The sequence below is a fragment of the Accipiter gentilis genome, chromosome 7 (genome assembly GCF_929443795.1).
Source record: "Accipiter gentilis chromosome 7, bAccGen1.1, whole genome shotgun sequence".
Classification (NCBI taxonomy): domain Eukaryota; kingdom Metazoa; phylum Chordata; class Aves; order Accipitriformes; family Accipitridae; genus Astur; species Astur gentilis.
The window spans coordinates 16,998,102-17,020,045 of NC_064886.1; the positions used below are offsets into that span (position 1 = coordinate 16,998,102).

The 21,944-nt window shown below is 39.9% G+C and overlaps 1 protein-coding gene across 2 annotated transcripts; it reads right to left on the reverse strand.

Moving 5' to 3' along the window:
• Positions 1–217: 217 nt before the first annotated feature.
• BCL7A (BAF chromatin remodeling complex subunit BCL7A) lies at positions 218–21,125 on the reverse strand. 2 transcript variants are annotated; one of them, XM_049805963.1, is made up of 7 exons: positions 20,825–20,894; positions 16,792–16,900; positions 13,084–13,165; positions 9,600–9,696; positions 7,450–7,617; positions 4,372–4,493; positions 218–3,379 (listed from the first exon to the last, which is right to left on the reverse strand). In XM_049805963.1, exons 2-7 carry the CDS (start codon positions 16,824–16,826, stop codon positions 3,308–3,310), a joined length of 576 nt encoding a protein of 191 aa, XP_049661920.1. In that variant the 5' UTR covers positions 16,827–16,900; positions 20,825–20,894; the 3' UTR covers positions 218–3,307. The 2 variants fall into 2 exon arrangements, with proteins under 2 accessions (XP_049661920.1, XP_049661919.1); XM_049805962.1 differs by lacking the exon at positions 16,792–16,900 and having other exon boundaries at positions 20,825–21,125.
• Positions 21,126–21,944: the final 819 nt, after the last annotated feature.

Below are 21,944 nucleotides of genomic sequence, written 5' to 3' on the forward strand. Positions count from 1 at the left end.
ATAGCCACCCAAAACCAATATTTTATACTGCCTTGTTGATTATTTTTTGTTGTTTTGTAAGTGCCAGCACTTTTTGGAATGTTTAACAACTACTTTCCCAAGCATAAAAATTCCAAGGAATAGTTCTGCTATAAAATGTTTGGCTGAGTAAATCGCTTATTCGGAAGGCCTTCCCACATGTTCCACAAACTCAGCTAATTTACTTGCTTGCTTCTAGTTTCTTTTTTTTTTTCTTTTTTTTATTTTTCCTTTCTTTTTTTGTATTTATTTGTAACTGAAGCTCCAACATTCAGCATTGTAGCAAGGAAGCACTTCTTGATATTTGCACTACTTCTAAAACATTAGCTGTATGAGAACTTTCAGTCGTCTTGAAAAAAATTACATCTCTCCGTCTGCTCCACGTCTCAATGCTTTCAATAAACCCTTTTACAGTGAGTTCATAAAACAAGTTTCTGGTAGAGATAGGTCCAAGCCAAAAAAAGCTGGATTTAGATCTGGTTTCAAACCTCAGGTTGATTTGAATTTGATGTTCTGGTTTGGTCCCATCTGTACTTTCTGGCATTAAAATGTGTTTAATCACATCCGTTGGCCCATAAATGTTATCAGGCACTTCAAAAAAAGACTAATAACAGTCTTATACACTATTTTGGATTTCTTCATACCAGATAATGTCAAAGTCTCTTCCCTTAGAGACTGACAATAACAGGTCTAAGGAACCCAAATCTATCTGCTTGTTCAGTTGTCTGTTGTCACTAGAATCTCTGGTTAAAAAAAAAGTTCTGAATGTATTCTGTATAAGCTGTAAATAAAGCATTACTACTTTAGAAATAAAGCCTCTAGGAATATGGTTATGATGCCTTGTCTTGTAAGCCACAGAACAATGAACAGTTCTGAGCAGAAGCCACAGGAGAGAAAAGGAAGTTTATAGTTAAACCTGTTGATGTCAATAATGCCAATAAATGCTTCTATCTAATGAAAAATTTGAGGTATTTTTAGTGCTATTTATATATTTTCTTTCTTCCCTAAAGTACAGGAATTAGTTTCTAAACGAAAAGTCTATTTACTCCCTTGGAAACACCTACAAAATTAAAATTAAAAACTTGCTGCGATGCACCTGAAGATAGGGATTAGTAAACATGACTACTTGTCAAAGGTGGCATCAGATTTGTTTTGTTTTAGCATTAAAAACAACAAAAAGTTAGTAAACCAAAAATATTTTTAAGTTTGAATCTTTCTAGATTTGCCCATTTAATATATCAATAGAACTTCTCACAAAATATCACTTAAATCTGAATGTAATATACATACAAATCAATCGTCATTGACCAGTTATCCACATTTTAGGCATACACACAATTCAAGAGAGAATTCTACCGTTTCATTGCATATATTGTGCAAATATAGTTTTTGGCTCCTCATTTCTTTATTTTCAGAATGTTAATGGACTTCATGATCAGACCAGAAATCCCAGAAACTTACTAGGGAGCACACTGTTTTCATGAATGATTTGCAAATTTTATTCAGTTAAAATCCAAAAAGTTTTATTTCAACATAAGGTTCCGAAACTGAGTGTCATACGTTATTTGGAGTTCAATCCTACAAACATTTTATGGAAGGTCAGTATTGGCTCCCCACTCCTCCCTCCCTCTATTCCCTCCCCCCACTTCCCCATTGTTTTTCATAATAAAGTGGTAATTGCAAACGCAATGCAGTAGTCTAAGTGCAAGCCATTTTCACTATTGGAGAATTCAGAAATAAATAAGCTTAATGAAGAGCTAATTATGAAAATGTATCAACTGGAAGCAATTTTTTTTCATTTAAAAAAGTATTTACAGTTCCTAGCTTACAAACTATATGCAACCATTTTCATAGCTGTGAGATCATATTTAAAATTACAAGTTCCATCTCTCACACAAAGTGAAGACAGACTAAGGGCCCAATCCAGCTTGGCATTGTACGTATGTATGTATGTACACACATGTGCACGTACTGAGGTGAGAAATAAGCGGTTCCCACCAACACCAGCTATTTGCAACTGGGAGCTCACCCTGGAAGTACAAAGCCCACTGTAAGATCAGGCCCTTGTGCCCTGATGCAAATGGTTCTGCACTTCTACATGCCACAAATTTGAAGGGAGTTGCACATACTTCGTGCCTTTCAATCAAGTTTAGCATAAGCACACTTCAACATAATTGTAAAAGAAGGAACATTTCTAACAATGATGTAGGGTCTATGGAAACAAGGCTTATTTACAAGACTTGCTGAAAGAAAAAAAGAAACCCCAAATACAGTATTAACCTGGAACATAGAAGTAAACATCTTATAAAGAAACAGTACAATGAAATCCAGTTCAATGAAAACACGGTATCAAAAAAGACCAATTGAAAATAAATTCACTGTGCATCAATCCCTTTGATCCTATTTATGTACATAGTGGAACTTTTCTGTAAAGCAAGTTGTACCCAGTACAGAGATCTGGACCTAATACGTAAGTATTTTAACTGCTGTGTTATCGTATATATTCAGATCTGGACTATAAATGGTAAACAGATCATGTTAACTTCTGATGAAGTTAAGTATTTAGAAGACCAAATTTACAGTTGCGAATGCCATGCATTCAATAAAAGATCTCCACTATAGCTGCTAAAATAAAATATCAAGCTCCTTTTTCTCCTTGGACTCCAAGAGTGAAAATGGCTTCCTGATCTGTATTTGTTAAAAATTTAAGCACCAGGGATTTAAAAATTAAAAACAGAACAAAAACCCCAAACAAAAAAGAAAAGAAAAAAGCCTTACTACATGGCGTTATACAAACATAGGCCACTTTGCAAAGGAGACAGTTGCAAAACAACTTTTAAAAGTTAGCACTGTTTTCAGAACACAAGGCACAAAACAAAAGCAGACATCACGCCAGAACAATGAACTTCACATGAAAGCTAATACCTGACCTGTACCATCCTTAAATATCTTACAATGTTAAATAGAGAAATGAAAAAAAAAAAAAAAAATACAGCAGCAACATAATTGTAATTTTGACTTTAGAAACAGTGCGTAGACCCCTCCTGAGTTGTTTACTCCAACCATTTCAGAGACAGTAACTTAAAAGTTCTCAATGTTTTGTTTCACAGGAAAAAGTTTTCAGTGTCTGAGAAGTTAAACCTTTGTTAGGCTTTCTTGGATTTTTGCTTGGTAACTTGAAAAGTTAGGAGTTCTGTCCTCATCCAAGAGAAGATGCTTAAGTAAGGTTGTTCTATAATTAAGCCCACTGATGTACCTTACATAAAAACTGACCAGAAAAATCTATAGTCTAAATCTCTTCAACATTTTGTTGGGAAGCCTCTACTTTCATCTTTTTAGAAGGTGGCACTCCTTCAGAGTCCTTAATGAGGGGGAAAAGAAAAACAACCACGTTATCATTGCACTGAATTTCAGGCATCATAAACATCAAACAAAAAACATGAACAAATTCCCTGGTGTGTCATTTGTAAAATACAAAGCAAAGCATCCCTGGATGCGAGAATGACATGACCAAGTGCATTTGCTTCCTGAAATCAGTCCTCTACTTACATCTTACCTCAACATCTTTACACTTGTTGTCTACCGACAAAGGGCAAAATTCTAGTTCCAGGCTAAAAACCACAGTGAATATTCCAAGCAACAGCCTTGATGCATGGTTAGTACCTGGACTTCCCTCAGCTCCACACTCGAGCACAACCCGCACCAAGTGCACACGAATTTTCTCCTGCTATAGCCAAAGCAATCTCTACAGGACAGAACACGCAAGGTTTGGAAAGCACAAGGTGTGCACTGAAACAAGCCAACCACCCACAGGAAAACCAATGGACTGAGCAGTGCTCTGCCTGAGGATCTTGGTGGAGGGGGACAACTGCAAGGCTAAGTTATTTCTCCCACCCACACAGAATTTTTCACTATACCAGTGAGTAAGAGTCCAAACATCTCACCCACTGAATCTAAAAAAATTAACTTTCCTGACCGCTATATGCATTTACTTTTATAGAAGGTATTTTATTTCCGAATGCTCCTTAAAGGGGCCTGTCCAGTAGGTTAGGTCCAAACATTTTATCAACATGAAATTTTAATATTCCCTTACAAAACTAACACAGACTGGTTTAGGAAACTGAAAAATAAATCAGACCAATCTAGTCTTACTGTTCATATTATGTGAAATGCAAGAAGCAATCAAATTAACCACAGAACCAGATACGTGTACACTTAATACTCTACAGCTGCTTTACTGTCCTCACCTTTGGAAATGAGTCTAAATACACAACTGGCCTCCTTACATCTGCTATTTGGTAAAAATACTCTTTTCCAAATTCCAAGTAACTGGGCTTTTGCACTTAAAGTTACCTGAGAGTTTTTAGATGCCTCTGTAATTATATCATTTTCTCCAGAGGACTGAACTTCTGCTTTCTCTGAACTATTAATGGAATTTTCCATTGAAGACTGTGAATTCTGTTCATCAGAGGTATCTGAAATTTCAAGAAATAATTTTAAACAAACAAATGAAAAGCATTCAGCATGAGCTTTCAGGATGTCTTCTCATTAGCAACATCTCAAACACATAAATTTCACCCACGTGTAACCATTAATGATAAGATACATAACAACTGTATGAATATAATGAATTAAGGCCAAACTCCAGGACCACAACCACTGGCTGCTGAGAAGACCTTCGCCTTCACGCTGCCGGTAGTATACAATTGCTGGAATCGCTCCCTAGAGGGAGCTAAGCTCCCGCACACCCTGTGACACAGAACGATGTCAACGCTATTAGCAAACAAGTTTCAACATAAACTCTGCAAAGGGACTGACCGCAAGGAAGCTTGCTTCAAACCAGAAGTAAAAGGCAGCTACAAAAAGGGCTGAATTGTTATAACTAATGGATCTAAAACTGTGTAGCTCAGGAGAGAGAATAAGTTATCTGAATTGAAATTCAGACATGTATTTAAAAAACAATTTTTGCTTGATACTACTTTTAAGATAAAATTTAGAACTTCAGCTAGCTAGCTAGCTTAACCATTAAAGTTGTAGAATTTTTAATTCTGGTGCATACTTGTGGAGAAGTCTTCCAGCTTGTTATAGCTCTGGGGTTTGTTTTGGTTTGGGGGTTTTGTTTGTTTTTTTAAACACACACCCACCCCCCCAAGACTTACAGAGGGGATAGGGGCACTTAAAATGTCTTTACAGGTTAAAGATCCCTGGAAACTTAACACAGTACATCCAGAAGCAGAGACTCAACAAAAAACAAACAACAACAAAAAAACCCACCACCCGAAACCAAACCCCTTTTGACTGTAAAAGGTCAGTTATATTTCCTTCACTACCCACATCAAGAACAGTCCCACATTCAAGGACTGGAACCCATTCTTTCCTTCACATCATTCAAAAATCCTTTTTGACTTGAATGAATTTTCAGAAGTATGCATGGAGTCAAGTTTTATGAAGTGATCTTTCCACAGGTCCCTGACCCAGGAAACAAATTTATGCTAGATGATGAGAAATGCAAGATCAAAAAAATTTTTTTACAACTTTGGTTAATGAAGATGACATAATCAGCGAGTAATGGATATTTTTGTGGTGTACTGTATGAAAAGGATCACAAGCATTTCTGAAAGTTTCTCTGACTGAATTCAAGATGAAGCGACGCCTATGATGAGCAGTCTCAAAGATCATATTCAGCAAACTCAGACAGAATTGTCTTCCTTTCCATGTCTCACCAGAAAAGCATGTTCATACTGATAAACAAGACCCAAGGGTCAGAAGGAATTTCAGTTTCAATTTCTGTTGTGTATGTCTGAGCATACATTGCTACTTGAGCTAAGGAGCACTCTGTGATGTGCCCATCACCTCATGACAAAAAAGCACACCTAGAGCAACTTCCACAACAGACAGCTCACAGCTGCTGTGCTCTCTTCCAGTGCTACTGACAGCTACTGCTCAAGCTGCTGCTGGCCTTTGGGCATGGGGTTCCGTATTTTAAACTGTCAAGCCCCAAGCTATTCCAACGTCTGCAATGACTTGTTTACGCAGCAAAATGTTTTGAATGTACCTGTTTCTTTAAGAAGTCCACATTAGGCTTTTCTGACCACCCAAACTGTCCCCTAGCTTTAAGGAACCTCCCTGATTTCAGTGTAGTAACATGAGATAGACTACAAGGTCATTAACCCTCTCCAGCTGAATAACGTCACAGTTCCGGGGGCTTGGTTGATCATACACTCTGGTAGATAAATAATTATTTAATACATTTTTAAACACAGCATATAACCAAAAGAAAAAAAACACATTAATAACAGGTATTTTTTGCCATTATTTCTCCCTTTCATTTTACAGTAACTGGCTCTGGAACTAATCCAGAGAACTTGGTATGATTTTCCTGGAACCTAAATTTAGTCAGGGGAGCATGCATGCTATGTAACAACTTCACACAAGCAGGTTCAGACAATATTAGACCTAGGAGGAAGTCTTTACCATTTACCGTGACCAAATACAATAGTTGAGATTTTCTTTGAAGGATACAGTGTTCTGATTTATTTCAATTTGGTGATGATTCAGTTGACAAATTTTAACCGCAATTAAAATGACAACATTTAACATACTTAACCATTCTGGTATTACCAAGATAAAAGCTCTAAATTTAAATTGGTTAGTGGATCTACTGAGCTGAGAACTAAATCAGGAGGGCATAATTTAATTGCTTTGCTATGGGAAGAATTCTGCAACTAAATCATTAGAATGGTGTTAAGGACATCTTTTATCTGTTATAATAGGATGGAGAAAGTTATCTTCCCAAGAATATAAATACAGAGCATGTTTCAATTACTCAAAATACCTTTTAAAGAGTGAGGTTCAGAACAAGCTCTTAACTCATATGTATTTTTAATCTGTGCACAACTGCAGTACAATATTGTAACACTGAGAAAATTAGGACAGAATGCAGAGCTAACTTTTGAATAAGTAACTAGCAGGTCGAGAAAAAAGAAAGCTTATATTAAAGTTTACACAATTAAAAAAATTATTTCAAAGTATCTCACCTCTGTTTTACTTTCACACTAGATAGCAAACATTCACAGATCTACAAAAGTAATACTTTCCAGGATTTGTGTGATTACATGGTAGCAGCCATTTTAAAGATGATTTTAAACTATTTCTTCTTCCAAGACCGAGATTATGACAACAATAAACCAAGTATTTTCTTTGTTTCCTCTCTGAAAAGACCCTGAATGTCAATCTAACCTTTCCAGTTCTATGGAAGGATCACCAGTAGGCCAGAGAGATTATGGTCCATTGTCACATAAATGCTAAGAATTCAGAAACTATTTCTTTCAAATTGTTAACACTCAGTTCTTAGAATGGATAAGCAAGTAAATGATACACTAAAGGATAACATTTTTTTATTTGGCTTTGAAGATGGTCTTTTCAGCTTACCTTCTGAACCAGGCTGCTCCTTTGCTTCTGTCTGAGTTTCATCAGACTTTACTTCAGTGCCGTCTGCTTGTGTTGCCAAGTTCTGTTCTGGTGCTGGACTTGAATTACTACTGTTTTCTTGTTTTATTGGAGAAGCATCTGCTATTGAACTCTGGTTGCTATTGTCATCTGTTAACAAAAGAGTTAAAACTATGAAAGTCTAATTTGACAAGATAAAAAGCACACCTTAATTCTTCCGTATTTTTCCTGCATTATGCATTATGATACAGTCTAGCTTGTTGGGGATCAAGTCCAAGCATTTAGACTAACACTACATCTAGCCTTTTTCTACACCACCACAATTTTTGCTCTTGCAGCCTATGCTGTAATACAGGAGTTTTCTAGCAGTCACTAAAAAATAGAAAACTGCAAAAAAGGTGATCTCACTATTATTATACAATAAAACCAAGAGTGTTTTACTCAGATCTCTTCCAAAAGAACCCAGAATTGTGTAAAATGAGTAAAACAGATCAACTGAAGCTACAGCTTCATTTTATAGTTCATATAATCCAGGGCTAATTAAGTGTTCATGCTGCAGATTTACAAATACCCATCACTACAATGTTCAGATGAGCAGAGAGTTTTTGAATTGTATCCTGAAGGTCAAAAAAAACCCCAACAAAAAAAAAACAACAAAAGCCCATCAAGGTAAAATGTAACATCCAGTCCCGCTATCAACAGTTTCCAAGTGGTAATTGTGCAGCATATTCTCTAGCCTCCAAAAACTTGGATTACAGTAACTTTCTGCAGCACAGATTGTGTCTCTCTAGTTAACAGGAAATATTCTGCCTGTACCCTCTTTCTGTGAAAACCAGTGACAGTGGTTTAAGTATCTCAGCTAATACTTCATGGATAGCAGTGGGGTGCAACTTCCTGCAATCTTTAAGCCAGTCTAACAACCACGGGTAACCAAAAGGGAAGCTCCTGCTCCCTAAAGAAAACTAACCCAGCAAAACATTATTAGTTAGATGACTAGCATGCAAGTTGATCCACCTCCCTCTGCATCTGTATAATCATTACATCCAAAGGACTTCAGAAACACACAGCTGGTGATGGGACCATCTCTCTTCAGAGCAGCTTGAAGTCAGATCAGATTAAGTTTATCATGAAATTGTACAGTAATGGCTTAAAAACGCAAGTGAGATATGATAAAAAAAAGCAAGCAGTATATTCACCTCATGAGTGGGAGAAACAAGACTTAAGAAAATTAAATTATCTGACCAAGTCAAAAGCTAAGAGGTTTGAATCAGATGAAAAATTAATCAAGATCTGTGAAAATTCTGCTCAATCCTTTAATTGCAAGGCCATACTTGCTGTGAACACTGCAAAAACCAACCAGGAAGCAATACAAATGCAAGTAAAATTGAAATGAAAAATTTACAACCCACTAAAAAGTGATGCCCTCTTATCAGCTCAAATACTGCTGCATTCTCAGCCATAAGTTATCCAAACTAATGTTATCCAAACACCTAGAAGGTAAAAAATTGAAACGGAGCTGAGCTGTGCAAGCTCCTCTGTAATAAACACCAGGTTAACACTCAACAGTTGACATTAAAAAAATAAAAATAATAATAAAAAATTGATCTAATAGTGCCTGACTGGCAAGCGAAAAAATATTTTCTTAACCAGTTAATTTCATCAAGCTGAAGCAGAAGGAAGACACCTCAGAACCAGAGCTCACTTTCTTGGCTCTTGCAGAATTCTTTTGACCTGAATCACCTACAGAGTTAAAAAGTACAAAACCTGCAGAACTTATAGAAAGTGCCACTGAGGCTTTGGGGGGGTCTTGTGGTTCTTCAAGCAGCAATTTTGACAGTTACTACTTCATCTGAGTGTAGTATTTTGAATGGTAAATATTTCTATTTTTATCTTCATATTAGCTCCACTAACATTTTTTTCCCTACACACAGCCTAAATAAAAATGGCATTTAAACAACTGTTAGTACACCCACAGAAGAGAAGTCCAAAGTACCAAATGAGTATCTGATGCTGTATTCACTTTGACTCAGTTGTGCTGTCCATACATCTGAGCAATGGAGAATTTGACACTGTTTGCTTATACCTTCATAGCAGTGTAACAGGCTAATTGGGGCTGACCTTCTCCCACTCACCATGCATGTCCATCATCCCTGGAGAGGAGCTGTTCTCTGGAGTGGTCACTTCAGAGCCACATTTTTCATCTTTGCCTTTTTTCTTATTCTTATTTTTCTGAAAAACAAAAGGTACCACAAACAAATGAGACTACCACCATGAAGAGAAATCCATGTTGCAATATAAAACCCTTCCCACTCATTACTTCTGTAACCATCTCTCTTAATTTCAAGTGAGAAATAAAGCCAATGTAATAATAACTGACATTATCAATAATGCATTAGTCCCAATAACTGCAGGGCTGTTTTTCTAATTGTATTCTTCATGACACAAAACACTAGGACATATAGGTTTTTATCCAGAAATTCTAGTAACAGTCAGCACTTAAACATGGCTTTTTATCTTCAAACAACTGCATAATTTTTGTAAAAAATGCAGAAGTACTCAGTAATACCCCTCATTCTACAAACAAGGAATCTGAGGCACAGTGATTAAACAGCTTGCTAAAACTGAGTCGGAGAACCTGGGTGGTGCTGGCTGCTAACTTTGTACTTGGTCCAAAGAGCTACAAAAGCAAGGTCAAAAGAATCTCTGCTACGCCAGGAAAAGAGAAGAACATCACTGATCAGAGGCAGGGCTAGAATTCATGAAACTACCCTATTTCTGAGCTTGTAACTCTGCTACAAAGCTCAATACATTTTCCCTTCCATATCAGAAAGCTTGTAGAATACACCTAGACAATATGCATGCATGCACAACAGGAATGATAACAGATCTAAAATTTTAACACTAAAGAGACAACTTTTTACCTCTTTCTCAATGACCAACACTGCAGAGACCTCCTCCTTCTCTACAACTAATGCTGTTTCTTCATTAAAACTAAAAGATGGATTAAGAAAAATCAGATTGGCCTAAAACAAAGAGCATAAGCAAGACAGTCCTACGTGAACAATAGGTCACAACATGCTCATGACCGAACAACAGTATGGACTGCAAGCATTAAAACAAAGGAAGAGACAGTGGCATCCATCACGTGGAAAATCTGCGTCTGCTAAGGGATGCAGCATTTTCAATTAAGAGGTGACGTAATCAGTCTCATAGGAAAAAGAGCCAGCTGCGCTGCTTTTGGAGGATCCTGCGTGCCTGCTGAGAAGACAATTAAAAGCCTGACTCTACAAAGAATGCTCGGCAACCCATCCATTCGGATAAAACAGTGTCCTCCAACGAGGGAAGGAACTAAAGCCACAATCAAATATTGTCTAAGACTGCAGAAGAAATTCAACAAGTGATATCTGGAAGGACTTTTCCCTCTATTTTAAATAAATTATTAGGCTTATTTTTAAATTGTATTTTTACTTCAGAGAAGCCAGATTTATTCCCTAATATGTGAAACAGAGGTGAAAGCACATGAACTTCTTTACCTTTGCAAAATGAAAGTTCAGAGGGGACATAATCTCTCTCAGGTTTGGTTATTTGGGGTTTTTTAAGGTAAAAAGGACATTTTTGCCACAAGAAAAATATTTAAAAATGACTGCAAGCAATTTAAGATGAAAAGTTTTTTTTTAAAATGTTTAACCATCAGAGTGGTGAGGTTCTACAACAGCCTTCCAAAACTAGTAGGAGGAAAGAGCCTACCTAATTCTAGTTCAAAGAAATGTCAAATTGTCTTAGGAACTACATGTGAGGGGGGGGGGAAGTAATCTAACCTGTGTTCAGTAAAATCAAAGACAACTTCCATTTGAAACATGAAGCAGTAAAAAAGATCCCGTTCTCCTATTCTGGTAAAAAACAAGTATACTGTCTACTCCTTCACAGGTGGATGAAATCGGATATGAAAGGATGTCCACAACAAAATTAAATAGCCAAAATGACCCCTACCTGATATTTATTTTTAAAATGTATACACTTGGTTTAATTGTGAAAACTTCCAGAGCAAAAAGACAGAAACCTTATGACATCAAGCCTGCAACAACTGCAGCTGCACAACGGCCTCTACTTGTAATGACCAGAATGTGACTGTAGGACACTAAAGTAACAGGTCTTGAACAAGTGTCCCAGTTTCAGCAAATCTGGAGCCTAAACCTAAAGATGATGGCTCAAAAAATACAATTAAGCTCTGCACATAGAGACCATTATAGAAACCCATTCTTCTTAACAGAGAATGAGTTCAGGTACTAGCACCTTGAAAATTCATCCAGAAACTCACTAAAAATTCTATTTCAAAGTTCCATTCAGGCACACCTTAACTGCGGGAAGACAATTTTCAGAAGCCATGAGCCTAAGTATCCTACATCTATCTCTCTCTCTGATAGCACAGCTTTTCCCCCCCTATGTATTTTAAACAGTAAAATAAAACCAAACATTTGGCAGCTAGAAAGAATGAGTTTCTGTAAAGAAACCAGGAAAGGTTTCCCAGTTCACAACAGGTTACTTCACACAGATGCTGCTCAAGCATTTGAAGAATACAAGAGGCTTGCCGCAACTCTGACAGTCACTGAAATCTGTGGTACAACCAAAGGCACAGAAAGAAACAAACACAGTTAAAACAACACTAATCAAAAATAGGTCTTGAATTTGGACTTTGAATAAGACAAGATCATGACAACGTCCTGTCTAAAAACCCATCATTTTACACATTTATTAACAGAGCAGTTATCTTCCAGATAGGTCTTAACTCATATTTCAAATAAAGTAAAAGCACATGACAGCCCAAGGAAGGAATACCAAACTTAGGATATCTATTCTACTGTATCATTAATTTACTGTGGTACCATGGATTAGTTTTCTCTATATAACAATATTTCAATTTATAAAATGAGAACAATGTTCATTTTGAAAAACAATTTGTAAGCCCTATCAACTTTCATTTTTACACTTACTTTTATGCCACATGATGGTATCATGGCAAATGAACAGTGCACACTGAGAATGTAAACATGATGCATACACAAAACATTTATCAAGAGAAAATACACATTACAACAGAAGCATGTCTGCTGTGTTGCTTGGGCGGGACATTTTAATACAAGTGATCTCAGTTCCACAGGATTTCCCTACGCTTACTTCAGTGCTTTGTACCTATTTTTGAGCAAAACAGCAGTGATGCACAGATAGAATACGTTCTCTGCACAGTTCCAAACCAGCTACTTTCCTTTAAAGCATCAGGCAGAAAGAGGGGAAAAGTAATTGATGTCTTAGCTTTCCCTCCCCACCTCCCAATTATTATGTTAAAGAAAGGTTTCAAAAATCAGTTTCAAGCCAAATGTTTAAGTTATCTGAGAACTGATCCAAGTTGACTCCAGAAAGACTGCCACCCACTGAACCATCACCATCACTTTCTGTAGAGATCAACATTTTCCCTAGAGCTCTGCTATTCAAACGCTTGCAAGACCCACACCAGTCTTAGCTTAAAGGCTCAAAGAATAGAGAGTGCATTTTTCTCGACTGTCCCTAAACATGAGTGTCTACATCTTGAAAAAAGCAAGATATCTGCAGGATACTTACATCATCGACTTTAGGCTCTGTTACTGGTACCCATTTGTAAATCCTTAGGGATGTGTCGCCAACTGTCACCCACTTCTTCTCCCTATAAAATTACAATGCAGGAGAAGTTAAACTTCAGATTCAAAAGAAAGTGATCTACTATTGTAAGTTGTCAAGGATTTAAATAGGCTATTAAGTAGGATGATCTCTATTACATCGTCTTTAGTACTGCATTGTGCAAATTGTTCTTTGCATTTCAGAAACTTGTTAGAGCACTGCTAACCTCCAGATTTCTCAGGGCTGTTACTTGAGTAGGTGAGTAACTGCAGTAGCAGTAATAAGATCTGGATTAAACATACAGTTAAGAAGAACAGCTACTGAAAATGCAGATTTAATGCCTACAATTTTCACTTAAGTTTCTAGAGAGCAGAAGAGGTTTTAGACAGACCAGTGTTTTGATTGTCATGAAGCTGTTTAATGGTTTTAGAAATCTAAATGCATTTTGACCATCTGAGGTTTGTTTTTGGGTAGAAATTTGCTGCTAGCAATTTAACGTTCACTCAACACTCCTGTCAGACAGCTCTGAAATTCTAGCCTTAGAACCAACAGCCTTATTGGTAGCAATATGTGCCGTGATGCAGAATTCAGACTCTGGAGAGCCTAGCTCTCTTGGAAAGGCAAGGCTGAGGCTATCAGAGAGGGAAAAAGCATAACCTACAGCACTCTGTGCAGACCCCTGCCAGCCAGCCATGAAGTTGTGACATTGACAAATTGTGAAGGAAATCTGGCTGGAGGGCATCATGCAGTCACAGAGCGTGGAGATGGAAAGGATGTTGAACACTTAGTTAAGGGATGAATTCCTTGACCTCTTTACATCAGAATATTAAAAGAAGGTCCACAATGCCAGAGAAATTTCATCACATTTCTGTGATCAGTTTTCAGGTCACAGATTACCACTGCTGGTTCCTGGGTTTGTAATATAGGTCTGCAAATGGATCGATTAAAAGTTAACAACAAAGACCAATTCCATTAAATATTCAGGAACATCTGAAATTAATTTGGCATGAGATCTCAAGCATTTTTCTTTTTTAAAAACACATTTAAATAATAGATTTGGGACCCAGTTATAGATTTAAAAAAAAAAAATGTTCTTTGCAGGATGGGAGAAGCTGGATGTGACTCCAAATATACATATGTGATGCTCCATTTTTAGAACGGGCTTCCAGAATCAAAAGCAGCCACATTGTACAAATGCCACAAACATCCTCCTGACTATTTATTTTAGCTACTAAAGCCAATCTTATTTGTTTTCCCTTTAGAGGGGACACTTTCCTGGTTTTGTTTTTGGTTTTTTGTTGGTTTTTTTTTTTAAAAAAGCTATATATGACAATTTGATAAGATTGGATCTGTCCACGAGGATATTTTAATTAAAGTACAAAACTATTTCAGATTCATTTCTTTCCCACTGCTCTTCCTGGAGCACCGTTTTTCCTCAATGTGTTTAGATACATCCATTTGGGTACGCTAGATGGCTAAAGTATGTCAAAACCTGATTTTACGCTAATTTGGAGCTCTACTGCTAGATGTGATAAAAATGACAGTGGAGATGAGGGCATGTCAATTATGAAAGCATACTTAATTGTGAAAAGATGATAATGATATAATTTTATTTTTTTTTAAGGATATAAGACAAACTAAACTTATTTCTACTTAGGAAAACCTTTGAAATTATGGAAATAAAACCAGTTGTGGTTTTGTTTTGGGTGTGGGGAGAGGTGAATAAATGCTTTAAAAAACCCAAGATTGTAGTCTTTTCCTACAGCAAAATATTACTTAGAGATGCTGCACTGGAAAACCAAAAGTTCAAGATACCTGTTAGCATCTCAAAGCAGCCTCACACAGCATCTTCACTGGACAGACTGTAGAACACAGGAGGAAACCTATATTAGTAACTTTTTCCTTCTAGTATTAAAATTAGTCCTGACATTTTAATTCTTTGAGCTTCTTAAGTACCACTTAAGTTTTGATAACCCTCAGCTATAGGGATTTTTTTTACTGAATTCAATACACAGTAAATTCAGACAATAATGGGAATAAGGATATTGTGTGATGGAAGTACACCAACATCCCAGTCCTGCAAACACTTATGGCTAAAAAGGAAACCCAACATCACACTGCTATTATTCAAATATTTTACATGTGTAAGCATTTACAGTATTGAAGGTTCAAGACCATACAAGTATTAATAAGAAAAAAAGAAGACAACCTCCCCTAAAACTTAATAAAATCATTGGCAGCACAAACACAAATTTGTTAACAAAGAAATGTAATGACTTTTGGACATTTAAGATCAACAGGGTAAAATAACTTCAGGATTTAAGATTTTTATTGCAAATAAAGCTTCAAATATTTTCTGTAATACTTACTGCCTTTCCATTTCAAGCCAAAAACCAAAACCCAAACCAACCAACCAAACAAACAACACCCCCCCAAATCCCCAAAACCACTTCTACTCTGAACACTCACTTTTTATCTTTTGTGCAAAGACATCATCCCAACCTGCTGATCAGGGACTTTCCTTTTCATTTAGTTAGAATTGACAATTTACTGATGCTGCCCATAACAATAAGTTTGCTAAATGCTGCACAAACTACAAAATATTCTCGCTGACCAAATGCCAGGGTAGGAACGAGGAATTAATGAAATCTCGTGCCCATTCTGTTGTGAAACCTTAAGTAGTTTCTCCACCTATTTTCCTGCTGTAAAATGGATCTACTGTTGAACCCACTCATCTTGAGACCCTGATCAGAATTCCACTCCCCTAACCCTATTCCACCTTTGTTAAGTGATCACTAGGCAATATTTTTATTACACCATCCCCTGTTATACTATATAGGTTGATCTCTATATTGACTGGTGGATTGGAAAAGGTGGTTGATGGAACACCATCAACCTGAGAGTTAATCAGGCTAAAAACGTGGCAATTGTCTACTTTACTTGCCCACATCTAGCTGACAAACTCCGTAGCTTTACAAATAAAACATTTTTTCTGGTTTCAAACCTCTCCTGTTCCTCCATGAATGACTCAGGAATAACAATACTGGAAAATGGCAAAACTTAAAATATATATAAAAATATTTTTTTTCTTTTAATCTTCCATGCTGAAAAGTATCTTAAATACTTTAGTTATAGTAAATACAGAAGCTAATCAATGCAACAGAAACAAACCCTTACATTTATCTGAAATTGTGTTAAAGCATTTTTAAACTCCAAACCGTATCTGCACAGCATTTAAAGGACAGCCAAGGATACGTAGGGTAAGCATTAGTATCAACACTTCTTTAGTGCTTATGCCTGAGGCATACTAATATCCTAGAACTTACATAATTACATACTCAATTCCCCATTCTAAATAGCCCAAGACTCTTAAATAGATTTATATTTTGTATATTAACACTAAAGCTCCAAAGATTACTATCAAATTCCATGTATAAAAGTAATATACTGGTAAGCAAATGCAACAGTGTATATTACACTTATACATAAAGTGTCAAGGCAGCTTCTGCAGCTGCAATGAGTGCTAGAAACATTTGATGGCAAAGAAACAGAAAGCCTTTACTGCCAATATATTATAATTCAAGAAAAGGCTTTCACACTTATTTGGCCTTTTACCGTGACTATCATTTATCACAGTGATCTGTATTTACACAAGGATTTGCTCCCACATACCCCATCTTCTGTTGATGATCACGAAGTGACGTCATAATGCTGAATTTATCACATCACACTCACTTGCATTGCAACAGAGTTTGGTGAAAATCACAGAATTATGACCTCCCTGTGGGATCAAGCAAAGGAGAAAGGGGAATGGGAAAGAAAATGCCATTATTATACACAAAAAGGGCTGTCAGATGCACAAAAAAAAATTTTTTTGAAAAGTAGGCTTGCTTTTCAGAGCACGCCTGTTGCTATGTAGATGTTTGTCTAGTGACTACTGCGAAGTAGCCCCAAATATATATGGTGTTTCTTGACCACCCTGCAGATACAATTAAACACCATGTAGCATGAACGGACAAAGACTAACAGTTAAGGACACCTTCTGTCTGAGTTTATGTAAATAGGGTATATTACAAGAGTCTCCTTTAACTTACACAGGTCAGCCTGTTTTTAAGCAAGTTCTGCTAGGTTCCACGTTGCAACAAGCACCTTTTCTTACAATAAAGAGAAACATGGCTTACATATGACAAAACTCTACCTTTAACATACACCCAACTTCCATTAAAGTCCGAGACCATGTCCTGGCTCAAAAAGAAATAATCGTGCGCCAGAAAAAATGTATCGTAATTCAAGCATGATAACAGTGTGTTTGGGCCACTACAGTACTTCAGGACGGTTCCTGCACGTACACTGGGTACTTCAGCTGCTGCTACCTGACCTACAATCTTAGCAGGAAATCAAACACAGCCAACGTAGCCAGACTAAACTAGGGTGGCAATCTGGTAGTAGCAAGGAGTCTTTTTCCAAAGACATCATGTTAAGGAGTTCTAGGTCATAACTACTTTTCAGAGTGAAAGCCTATTTTAAGAAGGAAGCATGAGCAGCAAAACCTGCAGAAGCTCAATCTCAGAGCATTACATACCACGCAAAAATATTTTAGCAAGTCTGAATGGAGACCAACATTCTCCAAATCACGGTACCTATGCACATCAGCCACACCATACCTCCATCCTTAAATGTTTGCACAGTTGTCCAAAAGCTCAGCAGTGCTATGTACCCATGCAAATTATTTCACTGCCTCCCAAGATGTCCTACCACTTACACTTGTCTGCTGCCCATTACTTGTCTTTTAGTAAACGTCTGCATTTTCTTTTGTTTAATAAATCAGACTTTTATAAAACAAGAGTGTTTCCAGTATTTTCCTAATGCTGGTTGAGGGCACACTAGTTTTTGCCTCTTCTTAAGAGCCCATTTAGAATCTATGCATACCCATCAATCTTTAAAGACAAAAAACAATCCTGTACGTTTCACAATTCATTGTCATAAATTTATCTCAGAGTATTTTTTAAAACAGACTGAAAGAACAATTCTAAGTACTGTTAAAAAGAAGTAGAACTACCCTCTTAGCCAAGGAAATTTAATGTTTCTGCCACACAAATACAACACAACCATGTATTCTGTAGGACACGTGCTATGTGTTTTCTGAAATAGATGCTCATTCATGAGAGTGGTTTAAACAAAGGAGATACAGTTACACTAATCTTCAGATAAAAATGTAACAACTTCACTATTTACTACTAAGTTCCAGTAATACCAGAAGTGCTAGACACTCTACAAACACACATGAAGATAGGGTACCTGCATCAAAGGGCTCACTGTCTAAGAACAAACAATTTTCTAAGGAACAAAGTCTGCACTGGTGGAAACTGCTTTCCAATAGGCACGTTCATAGACGTGGCAGTACAGCCATTCAGTAATACTGCACGGCAAGGCTGCTGCACACCTTCACAGATCGATAAAGCATAAGGCAGCACACGCAGGAGCCACTGTCCGCTCGGAAGAGTTTACAGTTTGGTCTGCCTCTCTACTCATCCTTGGCACGCAGCGCTCCGAGCGCACAAGTCTAAGAAAACTCTTGTTCTATGAAATGTTGGATGCAAGGTATTTTAATCTTCAGTGGCTGCATTTCCACAGAAAAGCTGTGGATGGCAACAAATTGCCCCTATTATGCAAATGAAACTGCACACTTGGAAATTGCCTATGTGGCTCTTCTGAAGATGCAGGAATCGCTAGTGTGTAAAGTTCAATTTAACAAGCCAAGTCTTCTCAAAACATTTAAACCACAAGACACAGAATCTCTCTTGCTAATTTCCCACTATACTCAACTGCAGGGGGGGGGGGAATCATGAGATTCACCTTCAAATTACAATTCCTTTAAAAATAAGAAAATTGGCTTATATAAATACTTGGGAGATGCACACGCAACAAGCCGTAAGAACACTTCTGACAATAATCAAAAGAAACATTGATGATCCTGTACAGGAACCCTTTAGAGCAAGTTATCTCTCAGGAGGGTTAAAACATACCAAAAAATCTATTTATACCATAAGATTTCTGTTTTATAGAGGAAGCCATAGCAACTGACATGATGGCAGAGAGCCCTTGCCAAGAAAAAAAAAATAAAAAATTAGACATTTTGTTGAATGGCCAAGCTTCTGCCTCTCCTCCTCTCTGAAATCCGCAAACTAGGATTCAAAGGAAGTATGCTATGCTCATGAATGAAATACCTACAGACAAAATAGTCCCACACATCTAACAATGCTCCTGTTTGAACAAAAGTCTTGTCACCTCGCTATATATTGTTCTGACCCTTCAAAGCTGGCCCAGCAGTCAGCAAACAGCACTTAAAAAACACCACCCGAGTAGAAGAGAGTTCCTGAAACCAACCGAACTGTGGTGCTCCGGCTGCTCCGGCTCCCTACACAATGGCTGGATTCTTTGAAATCCCCATCTCGTGCCCTGCGTTATTGGACACACGTCCCGATTCTTTGTCCAGCTCAAGCCAACGGGCCCATTCATGTGCTCAAGGCCATTTAAAACCCAACAATCCATTTCACCCGAATAACGAACACGTTTAATTCTGCATTTCACTCTCCTTTTAACGAAAGCGAAGCATTAGCTGTGGATTGCAATAAAAGTGTCCCCTTATTTTACCACGTTCAAAACAGCTGAGTTATGCAGATTAATACTAACCCGAGGGATTTCCCCGTGGATTTCAAATGTTTAAAGTAAGTATTTTAAGATACATGCACAAAGACTACTGAACAGTCAGCCAACTTGCTGGAAGAAAGATTTGCTCTCCAGTCACACTGGCACTGTTCTTTATCCCATCCCAAAACCCTGAACCGACTGTGCAGAACATTGCATTGACTGTTTTACTGTATTGTTTAAACACCTCATGTTGATTTTCCTAACAAAAGCAGAAAAAGACAAAAGCGGGAAAATGCCAAAACACGTTTAAGGCCTAACAAAAGGGAATTATTTCACCGGGGGTACAACCTTCAATTATATCATTTAAAACAAATTCCAGCGGCAATTACGCGCTCTCTCCTGCTCCGCTCGGCATTTACAACCGCCGGAGCCTTAGTGGGAGACGATCCCACTCGGGTTTGCTGTGCTTACCTGCGAACCTCGGGAACTTGTAAGGTAAAATAAATAAATAAACGTGCAATAATAATAATAATAAAAAACCCTCTCGGGCGGTTTACAGGGGTATTTTTAATGCCCTTTTTTTTTTTTTTTTTTTAATACTTCTTTGAGCACTATTTCCACACAGACCCGGCGGAGGAGCTCCCCCAGGCCCGCTCCTCGGGGCCCTTTTTAGGGGAGGGCGGCGGGAGGAACCCAACCCGACCCGCCCGCCCGCCCCCGTCGCCGCCCGGGATCCTCGGTGCGGCGGAGCGGGGACAGCCGCGGGGAGCGGGCTGGGGTCGGCGGGGAGGGGGCTCGGCCGCACAATGGAGCCGCCTCTCGCCCTCACACGCCGCCGCCGCCTTCATGTGACTCGCAGGAGCGAAATGGCTTCTGGGTGCCGCCGGCTCCCCGCCCCCCGCGGCCGCCCGGCGAGCTCCGGCCCCGTGAGGGGACGGCACGGCACGGCACGGCGGGCGGGAGGGGGGGGTGGGGGTGGCGATGGGGGGCGAGGGGAGCGGGGAGGGGTGGGGGGGGGCGGGCGCGGGGTCCCGGCGCGGCGCGGCCCGCTCACCATTTGCGCACTTTCTCGATGGCCGCCATCACCCGTTTGATATCATCCTTCGCCCGGCTCCGGGTCTCGGCCCGCACCGACCGGCCCGACATGCTGCTGGGGGGAGGGGGAGGGGGGGGCGGCGGCGGCGGCCTCAGCGGGGAATGCGGCGCTCGGCGCTGCTCGCGGCGTCCGTCTCTCTCTCTCTCTCTCTCTTTCTCTCTCTCTCCGTCCGTCCGTCCGTCCGCCCGCCCTCACAATGCTCCCTCCGCTCGGCACGGCGCGGCTGGGCTCGGCGCGGCTCGGCTCCGCCCCGACTAGCCCGCCCGCCCGCCCGCCGGGGCCCGCGCACTGCGCACGCGCCCCGCGCCGCCGCCGGCAGCCCGCGCGCGCCGGGACGGGAAAGGCGGGGCAAGGGAGGGGTCGGCGCGCGCGGGACGGGAGTCGTGAGGCGACGGTGGGGAACCGGACCGGACCGGGCACCTGGGTCCCGTCGGCGGCGGGGTGGAGGAAGGGGACCGGACGCCTGGCTCCGAGGCTGGCCCCTCAGCCGCCCTGGAACCGCGGGGACAAACCGGCTGGGGCCCGCGGAGGAGCTGCCGCCGCCGCCGCCGCCGTCGCCGCGGGGCGGGGGAGACCGGCGGGTCCTCCCGCGGAAGGGTGGCCGGACGGGGGAAGAGTTTGGCTCCGCGGCTCCGTCTTGCCCCGGCGCCGCCGGGGCTGTGTGAGCCCGCTGGTAGGGAGGGCGGGTCCCCGTCCCCGCGGCGTTATGCGGAGCGGAGCAGCTCCCGGGGGGGGGGGGGATAAGGCGCGGGGAGGGAGGGGGCTCCGGCAGTGGCAGCCGCGGGACCCGCTCGCCCTCAGCTCGGTGCGCGGCGCAGGGACGGCGGAGCAGAGCCCCGCTCCCGGGCAGGCGGCTGAGGAGTGACAACCCCGTCCAGCCCTTGTGCAAGTCGCCGTGGCACCATTGCAGACCTTGAGCGTGGGGATTGGCAATGCTTCCTGTTAAGCAGAACATCTGCCTCGATAAACAGGACGCTTAATAAATCCATAATATGCTGCTTTTTTTTGTTTGTTTTTTTTTTTTTTTTCCGTAGCGGTTATAAGGTTTCTCGGTTGCCCAAAATAATTCCGTGGAATC

Coding starts and splice junctions, on each gene's coding strand:
- BCL7A (XM_049805962.1), bottom strand. CDS start 20,916: ATGTCGGGCCGGTCGGTGCGGGCCGAGACCCGGAGCCGGGCGAAGGAT. Junction 4,494..7,449: donor GGAGCAGCCTGGTTCAGAAG/GTAAGCTGAAAA, acceptor TTGAAATTTCAG/ATACCTCTGATGAACAGAAT. Junction 3,380..4,371: donor AGGCATCTAAAAACTCTCAG/GTAACTTTAAGT, acceptor CCCCTCATTAAG/GACTCTGAAGGAGTGCCACC.